This window comes from Haliotis rubra, unplaced genomic scaffold (assembly GCF_003918875.1).
Source record: "Haliotis rubra isolate DU_JTF1 unplaced genomic scaffold, ASM391887v1 Scf802, whole genome shotgun sequence".
Taxonomy (NCBI): domain Eukaryota; kingdom Metazoa; phylum Mollusca; class Gastropoda; order Lepetellida; family Haliotidae; genus Haliotis; species Haliotis rubra.
In genome coordinates, this window is record NW_025767527.1 from 166,508 (window position 1) to 181,432 (window position 14,925).

Below are 14,925 nucleotides of genomic sequence, written 5' to 3' on the forward strand. Positions count from 1 at the left end.
TTTTTCTAAGTTTTGCCCGATTTTACGACTAAAAATTCTTTTCTGTATATCCTATTACGCATCCCACTGAACGCCCAGTTAGGCCGATGTGGGTTGTCGACATATACTATTTGCAACTGTGTAAATTTTAGAGATACAGAGAGACAGCCTAAAAACTTTTTTTTTTATTTCCGACAGTACTTTAGTGATGTTTTTTACATTCAGTGACTCGTGACTAAGAACATGCAACATGCAGGTCATGGTACACACCATGGATGATTTGATGGTTAAAGCAAGACAGTTTCGTCCTCAAATGGAAGGTGCGATTGGAGGCCAGCTGACAGAGGAAGAAACGATCGTGAGTTCCATCATTATGAGGAATTATTCCTTTCGCAAGAGTTTGGAATACAGCAATGTGTAGTGGATTAAACCACACCAAACCGTACGCCATCCATAGTTATATACTATAACAGGGTCTTCACCCACTACATGTATTACTGAAATTATTGAATTCTGTTGCTAAATTGACACATATCAGAGATATGTAATATTTCTTACATTTTACAACATTAAATACAAGACAAAAACAAAGCAAAGAGGAAGCCAGTCTTGTTTAAAAAAGTGAAAGTCACAATTAAATAATCACTGCCTGGATCTACTTTTTTTCTAAATGTGCCCCAATTTACCAGTTGGTATGATTTTTCCATTATTTCAGGCCTCGACCACAGAAGATCAAGGTGTTCCGACTGTTGGGAGGACAGGTATTATAGAAGTTCTTATAGTTATTGAAAGGATAATAGACATTTAGTGGCACAACATTGTCTCATGGCCATTCCTAATATCATACCAAAGATGTTTTGAAAGCACAACTAGTAAACAAACAACATATAGATTACGGTGTTCCAGAAACACTTGAAAAGTTCTGTTTCAGTGCCATTCATGATACATCCAATTCTGTGTCTATTCCCAAAGTTAATTTTCTGATTTATAGGTATGGAAATTATCACGTATGCAATACATATAACATTGAAGTGCAATTATAGTATAAGTTCAATCGCCCTTAGCAACATCAATGAACCCAATTGTAATTCCAAGGAAGACAACTTATTTTGAAGGGTCAGAAATCATGTTACGGAACCAGAAAATTTAGACCCAGAGGCTACTAACAGACTCCACCTCTGAATCCAGTGTAGTGATCATCATGGTTATGAAAGATAGTTACAAATTGTGACTTATTCTCCACTGACCTCAATAGTTTAGTTGTGAGGATATAACCATAAAAAGTGTACTATGGAATAATTCTGACATCTCCAATGAGACTTACATGGTCTGCTTCGTGCCAGTTGTCATCTACATGGCTGGTGCAAGTAAACCCGCCGATGAAGTGGAAGCATTATTCAGAAACAACGGTAGAAGTATACAACGACTCCAGTATGACAGTAAGTACACTTTTGTTGAACAAATGCCAAACAATAATCAAGTCATTGTGATCGCATATGGACTATCCGGACAAGTCATGTTCATAGTTTCTATTTGCTGTTACGTTTAGGATGAACCGTTATTTGTTACATGTGTGTATATTTTTCTACTAGATAATTAAATATACATATTGTAAAGCAATGGAAAGTGGTCATATAACATTTGGTTTGTTGTTTCGTGCTGCATTATACAGTCTTCCGGCTGAAAGTCGGCGGTGTGTGAATTATCTGTACCACACAATTCAGAGTCTGACATCCTCAGCATTGATCTACGAAACTGGGAAACTTATCAAAATCAGCGATTCTGACCTCCCAATCCAGTTAGTCGCCTATTACAAGCTTAGTAACGAAAGATCAACTCTAACCTGAATTTTCTGGGATCCATAGAATTGAGAATGTGTCCTTATATTTTCTGCAGATGCCGAGAAATTCAAAGAGGCCATCAATACAGACTGTTCACGTATGATTGTCCTGATTGAGGAGCGGTTTTCTAAACTGTTGGAAGATGAATACAGGATCTGCAAAAGTACTCTTAAAGGTAACAAACCTTTCTTTCGAACTCTAACCCTCCAGGAATATTACTAATTCCTGAGCTGTGCCATCCCACCTTCGCAATAGGCTCACCCTTGAAGTCCTGTAAACATATGTAGGTTATGATTTGGTATTCAGACGAAAATGTTGTAGTGGTTATGTGTTATGTGTCATGTCTTATTGTTATGTTAAGCATATTCATCTTTCACCCTAGCTCATGATATTGTTGTTAATTACAGATCTAGTAGAAGCTGGAAAGGATGTTCAATTAATCAGTTTTTTGGACGATGACGAAACCTATCAGGAAGTGAAGTATAAGCTTCCTAAAGCCATGAGAGAAAACGTTGTTCATCATACTCACATTCCCAAAGGTACCAATGGCTATGTGGCTTTTGAGGGTAGGTTCTTGTAAATGTTTAACTAACTGCTTATCTCTTCATTCTCCCGAAATCATCTTCCTGCACTGTGTTCATCAAAAACAGAAAAAACCATCTCACCTGAACGAATCCTTGCCAGCGAACGGGCACATTCGTCACTTCTTGCCCATTTGCGTAACCTCCAAGAAGACGCGTCCCCTCTATCGATACTTATGTGCGAAAATACGATAAACCAGTCAGAACGCGCTTAGGTGCTGTGGTAAAAATAATCCCCAATACTTAAATCGAATATGGCATTATGTGTTTGTTTAAAAAATCATGAAAAATATATACCGCCATATTGAAAGTACAAAGAATGTAGCTAACAGAACTGTGTTGTCTCGTGAAGATTTTAGTAAGGATAATGCGGTTGACGGCGAGAGATTCGAATACACGCTCGTGCGTTTGTTGACATAACGGCTCTCAGTGGTCCAACTGAGTGTATTTTCAACTTTAACATTGGGCTTATATTTCACATCTCTGGGGATATTTTAGCCTGACTTTTGTTTGGTCATTCATATTTTTTTCCACGAATTCATTTAAAATTCCACAAGGGTATGACAGCAAGGATACACGAATGTTCAGTTTGAGAAATATTTTAAAGTCATTTCGGAGTTAAATATTACTGTGTTTGAAAACCAGAGGTATATCACGAAATTATAATAGCTCTAATTTTGATTTAAAACCAAACGCGTAGCTAGCATAACCACTGGAAGGTGCTTCCCTTGGGCATTTCAACAGCCATTTGGCTGTTTCAGTGGGTGGCCAATCAACCATGGCCTGTCTTTACAAAAAGGAGATCCGTTGCATCTTTTATCTTGACGATGGAATTGAAGCTCAGTAAATTAACAAAAGTAAGATATTTTGCCCTCTCAAGATTTTAAGTTCTTAGGGAACAGAGTTCTAACATCGATGGAGAATGATATAAAGCTATCTTCCAACATCTCTTCACAAACAGATTCCACTCAACCAGCAATGTTATGACTTCTCATCTCAGTTCGAGACAGACTACAATTATGAGACTATTTCAAGTTCCTCGGGATCCCAATCTTCGCCTACCACATCTTAGGAAACAAATTCTATCGTGGATAGTCCAGTAGAATATCTATGGAAGAGTTCTGACCAGTTCGCAAACTCTGAAGGTTGCACAGTAGTGAAAGCTCCACTTCCACAAATAGCAGACTATTGATGCATGAATCTCAAGCACAATGAATTTCAAGGGTGTAAACAACGTTATGCACCTAGAGGGACTTGTCAACCGGTTTCATCACATGGTTCCGATGTGCCTGCGTAGGGCATGTGTTTGCATGAGAGGTTTTCTGTTCTTGAGGAATACAGCACAGTACTAACAAATGTGTATTTCATCATCTTATTCTTCTGTGTCTTTTCAAATAGTACGTGTGCCTTTCAAGCACCACGACATGAAGGAGATGAAACAAATCTGATTAATTTGTTTTTTATTTACATTGATGTGACTTAATCTGAAATTGATTTTGCAGGATGTCTGACTGTGACATTTTCAAATCCAAAACAAATTACAATTTTGAAGGACACTGCTGATGTCGCTTCTGTATATGGTTATTCTTTGACTAGAAGGAATAAGGGTTGAGGAACTTTTAATGTCATTACCAGATCACCTTACATCAGCGACACAGGTTGGCAATAACAACCGTATTGAAGTCAAACCCGGTGCTGACAACATAGACGCACTGCAAGTGGGGAAAAGTAACACATTTTCCACATCCAGTGGTGAGTTGACATTTAAGCAATGTATTCAGTCCATTGTGCCCATCCATTATCAACCTGTTTCTGATGTAGGTTAGTTTCTACAACTAAGCATAAAAACTAGGAATAAAGGTTGAATAACTTGTAAATTTTTCCTTATCCTGACTCAAGCATATTTCTTATCTCCCTTCTACTTCCGACGGTTACGTGGAAACTTGAATCCCTTTGTTCCCAAGAACAGTCAAAATCTCACTCACCCGTGTAGAGCCCCGCTTTCCAGCCAAAAGCGTTCCACGTGACCTGAGCCTTGCTCACCTCACTCTCTCCATTATTGCCCAAGGAGACGGTTGGGCGGTCACCATGGGTCCTTTTTTGAGGCTCATATCCTTCTTATTTCGCCCTATCAATCAAAATTGTAATTGTATTAAGATCTGATATATAATCACAACGGTGTATTTAATTACACAAATTTCAATTAATTTTCGCAATTTTCTCTCTCCATTTCAGATGGTAGCATGCAAACAATGCAGGCTAGGTATATCAGCGGCTGATCCACACCCTGTGTGTTCTTCCTGCGTCAATAATTCACGTTCCTAAATATTGTGCACTTTTATCACAAATTCAATTTAATACATTTCTGTTTTCACGTTTACGCAAGGACATGGATAAACGAAGGGTAGCAGGGTAGCTGCTGATAAGGGTGTCTCTCAAGTATCTGAATGTGAGTTGTTGGAGAATTCTTTGAAGATTACCTCCAGGGTCGCTCCCGTCTCTGTCGCTCTTACAGAAACAGCTACACAGCCTCTGAACTACAGAAGCTGGTTAAGAAGAAGAGATCATCTGCGTCGTCTAACAAATCGTCAACGTCGCAATCTACATCATCATCTCGTTCTCATCATCATCTTGATTACTAGACCAACAATATCTCTGAGTGAAGCTACATCATTCGAGAATGTCTTGATGGCATTGGATGAAGCAGACGCATCACCGCCAGTTGTCGAACCACCGATTATCGTAAATACTTCATAGAAAACGAAGACAACCAGCTCTTCAGGGATCGCAAACCCTGGTTTACAGAAAGAACCGTCAGCAGTTCCAGCGTTGGGAGAAAAAGCAGTCGTCTCAACGTAGACCTTCTGTCAACAATCAACCAGCTTCACCTCAGTCTACTTGTTCTAACAATGTCTCTCCACAGTTCGCAAAAGGGTTCGCAAACCAGTCAACCAGCAGTCAGTCTACTTTATCTCTACCTGCCCAGAGAGATAAAGAGTTCACGAATGTGTTGGTGAACCCATCTATGCAGATGACCTCCATTAATCAGCGTCATCAGCAAAGCAGTATGGCTCCATCTAGTTCACAAGCTTTTGCGAACACTCCGGAGAATACCAGGCTGCCGCTGGATCAAGACTTTGTGGTGAACATTACCAGACAAGTCGTTCTAGCCATGGAACAACAACAACATTCTACAGAGTTACAACATCCTCTCAGCCACTCTACTCTAACATACTCTATCAGCGACTCCAGTCAAGAGGAATCAGCAGCCTCAGATGTTAGCGTCCATGAAGTGGAAGATGCATCCATCTACTCAGACTCAAAGGTCTTATCATGGATCACGGATGGTCTACCGATAGCACTGCCGACGCATAACTCCAACCTGGCGGAGGCCTACTGCATTGTGGATGAAGATCTAGATATGCTGATGATCCCTCCTATAAAGCCGATATCGCAGGTCCTGTCTAACCTCAAGTCAGCGTTCACGAACGCTACCAAATCTCATTTAATGTGAGGAAATTTCCCTTACCCAGCATGGAACCATTCTTCAGGGCGCTGGACATTGATGACGACTTCCATCTCCTCAGCGACTCCAAGTCATGCAGCTATAGAGCGGAAGACAAGAAACTGGCTCATCTAGACATGACTACGAGAAGGACCTTCTTCAGGTAAGCTAGATCCGGGGCCATCAACGAAGCCTTGATTAACACCTTCCAGAGACAGAAACTGAAAAAAGGGTCTTATCAGCACTCGTCACACAAAAGAAGGACCAGGAGTTTATGTCCGACCACCTTACATCTACATCGGCAGGCCTGACCTTACTTCGGTGACAAGGACTCCTCTTGACCTGTAACTGGCCAGATTATTGCACCAAGTCTCTACTACGTAAACCTTGGGCCAACCTCCAACCAACGTCTCGGGATGTATGCCAGGACTCAAAGTATCAAATGTTGATCAGATCCTTGCAGACTATGAACAACATGCATTGGCAGACATCACAACGAGTACAATTCCCAATGAACTTCCCAGGCATACAGAAGGCCAGAGATAAGATGGCATTAGGATCTCAAGGGGGCAAATCTGTCTGTTTTCGTTGCTCATCTGATAACTTAATTGGACGTTCCGGAAGAGGCCGCTCCCCGGGATTCTCCCAGTCCTCTCGTCAATGAACGACTGGTCCATTCCACCCCCAGGCATTCCAGTACAACTGTCAACCGTGGGTGGACGTCTAGGTTACTAATGGGAGAATTGGAGAATCTTAGAAGACGACTACGTCCTACAAGTGGAGCGCGAAGAATACAAAATGCAGCTCAAGGCAACACCACCTCTCACCATCAACCTGCAGGTATACCAATACCCCGAACTACAACGCATCAAGATGAAGGAAGCCATCGACTTGCTGCTTGCGAAAAACGCCCTACAGACCTTAGATCAACACAGTCTCAGCCCCGCTTATATTCTCCAATTTTCCTAGTACCAGAGAAGAACTCCAAGGAGAAGTTCCGCCTCATTTACAATATGAAGCGTTTCAACCTAGACTATCTACTAAAACTGGACAAGTTCAAGATGCTGCACTTACCACAACTGCGACATCTAATCAGACCCAGCGACTATCTAGCCAGCATAGATCTACAATATACTTACTTGCACCTCCCTATACATCCGGCCTCGAGGAAGTATATTCGATTCCTGTATCAAGGGCAGCATTACCACTGGAGGGTCATCCCCTTTAGTATTTCCTCGTCCCCTTGGCTATTTACACATATATCTAAGCCCATAGCTGCCTTTCTACATCAAATTTCACTGTGCCTGTTACCTAGACGACGGCATACAGGCGCGTCAACTAGCAGATCAACTCAGACATCAACTGCAGTTTACAATCCAGCTACTGACTGGCTAGTCAATCAAATGAAATCGGAACTAGAGTCATCGCAGTTCCTTGGCATAAAGTTCCTCACCATGAACAACCCATCCAGAAGACCGGTGGTCAAGCATACAAGCATGTCTTCCAGCCGCTCTCAACTCGCCTCTACCCTTAAGAGCATGCAAAGACTACTAGGCTGATCACGTCAGCACAGGCTCTCACACGCAGAGGAAGGTTGCAGTTTCGACCGCTTCAACGCTTCCTTTGACCTCATCTCAACAGTCTGCAGAGGATATCCATCCAATACACCTGTTCAAAGTCATATCTACTCTGATGGACAGACAAGTTGAATGTCTGCGACGGGACTTATTTGCAAGAGCCAGCCTACAATCTACATCTCTTCGTCGACGCATCTCTACAAGGATAGCCACACACTTCAACGAAGAGGTCGCATCCGGATTTTGGTCACTAAAAGAAAGGACATTACACATGAATCAACTGGAATTTAAGGCGATTATCAAGGAATCACTTACTGAGTAATCAAGTCCCTATGATTCACACAGACAACTCAACAGCAGCCTTCTACATAAATCTCCAAGGCTCAATGAGATCAGCGCCTTATTGCAACTGACGTTGCAACACTTCAACCAGGCAGACAACCTTTACTTATGGATGAAAGCCTGTCACGTTCCAGGAGCAAAGAACCTCTTAGCCAACGCCCTATCAAGACCGATCCGACCATCACCCACAGAGTGGATTCTCCACCTGGAAGTGTTCCAACTGCTAACAATAGATCAAAGCTGTCCTCTCATAGATCTGTTTTCGACACACTTCAATCACCAGATTGTGACGTTCGTCTCTCCAGTACCAGATCCACAAGCCTGGGCCCTTGACAGTCTAGATATTTCTTGGGAAGGACTAAATGCGTACGCATTTCCGCCACCGATCCTGTTATCTCAAGTTATACACAAAATCGGTTAGACCAAAGTCCTACAACTGATTTTGGTTGCGCCCTACTGGCCAGCGAGAACTTGGTTTCCAGGCCTCCTACAGCTATTGGGAAAACCAACACTGCGTCTACCAGACTGGCCGAATCTACTGATCCACCCTCACACAAAACAACCTCACTGCAACCCAGCAGGCCTCGGACTACACACATGGAATGTATTACACACTGCTTGAGACGAAGAGGGTACTCACCAGAGCAGCTAAGCCAGTAACACTGGCCTTAAGACGATCAACTTGGAACCTCTACGATGATAAGTGGAAGAGTTTTGATCAGGTTGCTGCACGCAAGGGATTGTTTCCCCTGTGAAGGACACACATCCTCAAGTATCAGAGTACTTATGTTATCTGAGAGCTACTAGACGCCTGAAAAGATTTACACTTTCAACATACTTGGCGGCGATCAGGTCTGTTATCGCCATGGATACGGGAGTCAAGCTCACCAAAGTACCTGAACACGTCGCTCTATTAAGGGCATTTAAACTAGAAGACCAGCAGCAGAAGCTCAGAGCTCCAGCATGGGATCTCAACATAGTGCTGCAACATCTTACCAGCGACGAATATGAGACACTGAGAGCCACAACTTTTGAGCTGTTAACTCAGAAAACATTATTTCTCCTAGCTCTAGCTACAGTGGCTACAATGTCAGAAATACACGCCCTCAACTACGGACGAACCAGGTTCGACTCAGGAGAGTATGATGCAGTCCTCCTTGGTCTCAGATAGGACTTCATAGCAAAGAATCAGCTACCAGGTCAACCGGATCGATACTTCCACGTACCGGCATTGTCTATGGTCCTTGGACCACACTATACAGAAGATCTGTCCCTAGGCCCAGTCAGAGCTATAAAAATCTACATAGAACGGACTGCTACAAGAAGGAGGAAGTTCAAGCGTCTCTTTATCCTGCAATCACCCTGCCAAGACTATTCAAGGTTCCCGAGCTACTATCTCGTTTTGGATCAGAACTGTCATCCTACGAGCCTGCAAAGCAGTGGGGCTGGATCCTCCCAGAGCGTCCAACCCACACGAAGTTAGAGCATTAACCTCGCCGCTCGCACTACTTGGGAATTGCTCATTATCGTCCATTTAATCTACAAACTACATTATATGTGTGGTGGACTGCCGATCAATGTAGCTGCAAACCTATTCAACAGAATGGCCTTACCAATCTTGACATATGGAGCTGATATCTGGGGTTTTCAACATATTCAACACATAGAAAAAGTTCAGCTGAAATATTTAAAAAAAATGATATATGTACCTAAAAATGCATGCAATGCTGCCGTTCTTGGAGATTGTGGAAGACATACTGTTTTCGTCACACATGTAATGAAGTTAATCACATACTGGACCAAACTTCTTTTGATGGACAATCGCCGACTTCCAAAGCAGACCTATGTCATGTTATATGGGTTGGACAGTTTAAATCGTACATCATGGGCTTCAAAGGTTAAACAGATATTATTTCAAAATGAATTTGCATACACATGGATCCTGCAGGACTTCGGAAATAAAACACTCTTTCTATCAGAAATAAAACAACGTATCGTCGACGTAGATATTCAACAATGGCAAGCAGACATTAAAAACAACTCTAAACTTTCCTCATATGCTACCTACAAATCAGTTTTATATGTCGAACACTATCTAACTCATATCAACTTAAGAATATACCGTCAAGCTTTGTCAAGATTTAGATGCGGATGCCACAATTTAAGGATTGAACTTGGACGAAGAATCGGAATAGATGTAGAAAGCAGATTATGTACACACTGCAGCCACTACGGAATAGATGTAGTTGAAAAAATGAATTTCATTTCTTACTTGTATGCAAAGCTTTTTCAAATTTACGAAAATCATCCCTCTGTTGCAGCATTTGTCAATCTTATCAATTCCACATGTCCTCAAACATTGCTAAATCTAAGTAAGTATGTATTCTTAGCATTTACACTTTACCCATCGGTACACCAATAATGTTATTATCGTGCATTGTGTATTACTGTAGTACCTTGTGAAATTTATTCATCGTTTATATATTGATGTATAACAAATATGTGTACATGCAGTTAATGTACGTCCTATGGGCCTGTGGCCTTTGACTTGAATGAATAAACAATAATAATAATAATATGGAAGGCTGCTTTTGGAAATCAGACACAGTGTTCTCCAACCAATACCTTCGAGACATCGCTACAGAAGATGTATGTGGTATCCACCAGTTGGGTCCTCTGATAGTAGCGCAACAACTCACAATTCCAGCTGGACGATAAGAAACTCACCCTTCTGACGTTGGCTTGTTGACGCTAGGCAACTATCCCATTGCCACTGGCAGATAGATAGATAGATATTCTTTATTTCCTCCAGTGAATGAAGATACAATGTGATATGATATATTGACATGCAGATCAGAAACAGGGGAATACAGATAGTTACAAACAGTTTACAAAGAAATGTTTCCAGTTGTTAACAGTTGTACATACATTGGTCATACATTCAAGCCATACATTATCATCAAGGGATAGACAATATTCCGTTGGAAGTCCTCCGAGTAAGAAACATAGAATCAATTCTTCATCATTGTTCCAAAGGCTAGAAAACGTATTTACATCTACTCTGTCAATAATTGATTCGATAAGAAGATCTCTCTGACGGCTTGTCAGCTCGCAGTACATAAAAACATGTTTGACAATATCGTAGGCAAATGTGCCACATATACACTCTTTTGATTGGATACGCAGAGTACTAATTTGCACCAAGTTTGCAATACAGTGAAATAGATCAGGTCGTAGGATCGACATTTGCCATAATCTATGTATATTCTGGTCTCGCACTGAATAGTATCTATGTTGATTTTCCCTTGACGTTAACTCTTTACATATATGGATATTTTCAGCATCATGAATTGTTTTCGTAACATGGACATTCCATTGTGCTTTATTAGGAAAGCTGGCAGACACAATGTATGTATTTACATAATCAGAGAGTCCATGTTCCCCTGTCTTACGAGATAAGTCAGAGCATGAGTGGTTTAGACTCAGTTTCGGTAACGTCCTTACCTTAACACATGGATCATTCTAGATAACTAGACATCGAGGCGTACTAGATTATCTAAAATCCACGAAATCTATAAGATTTATTTCTTTTTATTGAGTTAAGAGCAGAAGGTTTATTTACACCATAGGCCAAAACCAACAGTTACAAAATTCATAATTGCACACTCGCGGGTGTTTGTGAATGTACATAGCTTGATATACAATAATTTAACAGAGAAATGAGGGATGGTTACCCAAGTGTAAATAATTATAACATGTCCATTGTACTTTACATTTTAAAGATATGATAAACACATTTAGCAATACTAATCTGTAGCTGTACATTAGTAGTTTGTAACATGTTCACAAACTCTATCACACTAACTTTGGTAGATAACGAATCCTTATACTTAAATATTTTGGACAAATGAGTAATTAAATCCATGGTAAACCCATAAATAACCAAAGCCAAATTTATAGAGTGTATCTCTTAATAATGTTACCCAATTTTCACCATGAGGATTAAATTCAGATAATGATAAGAGTGAATTGTAAATCATCGACATCGATTATTATTGAATATACGATACAGTGATCCTAACGCCTTTAGACCTTGATCAGCTAGTGTCTTTTGTGCACGAGACAATCTTCCAGATGATGACAACACTAATCCTAAATATTTAAAGGTCTCCACTACTTCTGTCTCCTCGCCATTATAAAACCATTTTTCATTCTTAGCAATTCTACCACCTTTACCAAATACCACTACTTTAGTTTTTTCAGTAGTATAAACCAATCCCCACTGATTACAGTATTCAGATAACGTATCCAGTTCACCCTGCAAACCTTTAATATTCTTGCTAAATATAACCATGTCGTCTGCAAAAATGAGTAACAAGAAGCGAACGTAAAAAAGACCCACCAAGATCCTGGGCTGGTGACAAAGCATCTACAGCATCATTAACGAAAAGTGAAATTAGAATCCGCTATAACTTTTCGCCTTGACTAACTCCCCAAAAAGAAGCAAAGAATTCTGAATAAGCATCATCTGATTGTCTCAGACACGATTTAACATCACTGTACATTTTCCAAAGTAGTGTCAAAAATTTAGAACTAATCCCCGAATGACATAACTTATACCACAATGCATTCCTATTTACATAATCGAACGCTTTACGGTAATCAACAAAAGCAAAATATAGTTTTAAACCCTTTTCAAGAGTTATATTTATAAGTCCATTTAGAACAAAGAGACAATCAACAGTGCTATAACACTCTCTAAATCCAGCTTGTTCCTCTACGAGTATACTGTACTTATCACACCAACTTGAAACTCTTAAGACTCAAGATACTTGTAAATAACTTACTGTAGCAAGATAACAATGTAACACCTCTATAATTATCTGGCAAATACTTGCTGCCCTTCTTATGGATGGGTACAATAACTACCTAAGTCCACTCATGGGGACAATAAGCATTGATCAGTATGACATTAAATAATGCAGTTAATGTAGGAACCAGAACATCAGCTCCATAGATAAAAAAATTCATTCACAATGCCATCATATCCATGACTTTTTTCTAATTTGAATTTTCTCATTGCTCTACGAACCTCCTCGTGAGTAATACTAACATCCAGTTGTTCCACACATCCTGTAATGTCAGTATCCTGATATGTTGACTCAACATCAAAATCTTTCAGGATTCAATAATAGACCGATCCAGTCCCGGCCGATAAGCCCCGCCCACTTCGTTTTTGACGTTAGGGGGAACAACCACGGACTAATCACAATGGCGTCACCGCCGGCGAAACGTGCGTGACTGCGAACGTTGTTGATGATTTCTGCTTGTGGTACTTTGGTATCCGTCGTTTGTGAATGATTTTTAATATATTTTAATTGGCAGATTGCAATTGGCGAGTGAAAATGAGTAACATGCCCGATGAAAAATCGCCTCGGCCAGCTGCTGAGAGTAGGAAGCGTATTTTCTTTCAATTCAATTAATCTATCTGGCTATTCACCTCCGTCAAAGATATTAGCAGGGGATGGGTAAATGAATTTTGTTGTTTGGTGGTTGTTGTTTTTTAAGTCCCCATCATAATATTATAAAAACCGTTAACACAACCACATGTAAATGATGTTCATGTTGCAGATCGTTTTGGTATCTATAAATAGATTGTCAACGCTGCGCGTGGCGCCTTTATTTATTTTTCCGTTCTTCAAATTTAGTAAAATCAATAATCTGAAAACATGGGTTTCTATCTTTTAATGAACTAAAAGAATGGCAAATAAATACAAAACAGAAAATATTTCCCGTCTACTACTTCGTGCACCTTATTTGTCTGTATACATTTATGTATATCTCATCGCAAGTCACTCAACTTAAATCAGCGTCCAACAACATTCTATGGATAACGTATAACGGAGGACAAACGCCTTTATTCATCTGTACTATGTACTTTTCCCCTGAGGGGTCTAGTGTGCACTCCGGGGAGGAATTATTTGATATCTTAGAGAATGATATCTTATGCTTAAAATCAGACTTTCCAAGCTGTGAGATAGTTATTCATGGTGACTTAAATGCTCGTACTGGTGATGGTACACTACCTGATTTTGTTGAAAACGATGATATCACCTATTTGCCAATCGATAATGACATGAGCTATAATCAAGACGATAGCCTGCCACGCAGATCACAAGACAGTGTTGTCAACAAGCTTGGACTTTCTTTGTTAAACTTTTGTCAATCAACAGAACTCCGGATTTGTAATGGTCGAATGTGTTCAGACAGTAGTATTGGTAAAATAACCTGTTTTGCCAATGACGGTCACAGTGTTGTCGATTATGTTTTGTGCAATTTAAATCTTTTCCAACTATTCGCAAAATTTGATGTTTCAGATGAAATAGAGTGTACCCATTTACCTATAATCTATTCCTTAGCTCTCAACACTGTATTTGATTGTCATCGTGAAAATCTCACTGACCGTCTAAAGTATGTTTGGTCGGATCACTTCCTTGGTGAATATGTAAACGCATGGCATAATCTTGAGGACTCAACTAAGAACGATTTTAACAACCACATTAGCAGCAATGATGTTGACAGTGCATTAAACTGCTTTCAGAATACGCTTGAAAAATGCTCTGGGAAACCCAGAAAATCGTGTGACAGAGCTAGAACAGTGCATAAGCGCAGTGATTGGTTCGACGATGACTGTTTACACGCGAGATTGACAGCTCGTCAATATCTGCGTGCATTTCATGCAAGCAATGAAGAATGCGACCGACTGACCTACATCTCGGCACGGAAACATTATAAGGAACTCTGCCTGCGTAAATCGGCTGTCTCGACTGATGTGTTTGTGAACAAGTTGGAACAATCGCTACAGAGTAATAACAGTAAACTTTTCTGGTCCTTATTGAGACCGAAGATGCAATCACAGTCTAGAACTATTACATCACTTGCGTGGACTGCACACTTCGAAGAACAGTTTAATGGTACAAACTATGATCCAAATGAACTTGATTTCTATATTTCTGTAAATGATTTTGTCACGGGTATAACTGACAACCTCATTGATGCAACTACTGATGTCGATAATGGCCTTGATCATGACATCTCTG

General features: G+C 40.3%; 1 protein-coding gene across 2 annotated transcripts in view; it reads left to right on the plus strand.

The window, feature by feature from the left end:
• Positions 1-241: 241 nt before the first annotated feature.
• LOC124261659 (ankyrin-3-like) overlaps positions 242-14,925 on the plus strand; it is a 32,623-nt gene continuing 17,939 nt past the window's right edge. Inside the window, exons 1-6 of one of the 2 annotated variants that reach the window (XM_046696003.1) lie at positions 242-337; positions 695-740; positions 1,323-1,418; positions 1,876-1,995; positions 2,228-2,386; positions 4,037-4,153. In XM_046696003.1, coding sequence (XP_046551959.1) covers positions 251-337; positions 695-740; positions 1,323-1,418; positions 1,876-1,995; positions 2,228-2,386; positions 4,037-4,153 — 625 coding nt within the window. In that variant the 5' untranslated portion in view covers positions 242-250. The remainder of the gene's footprint in view (positions 338-694; positions 741-1,322; positions 1,419-1,875; positions 1,996-2,227; positions 2,387-4,036; positions 4,154-14,925) is intronic. The other variant, XM_046696004.1, reaches the window with a different exon arrangement.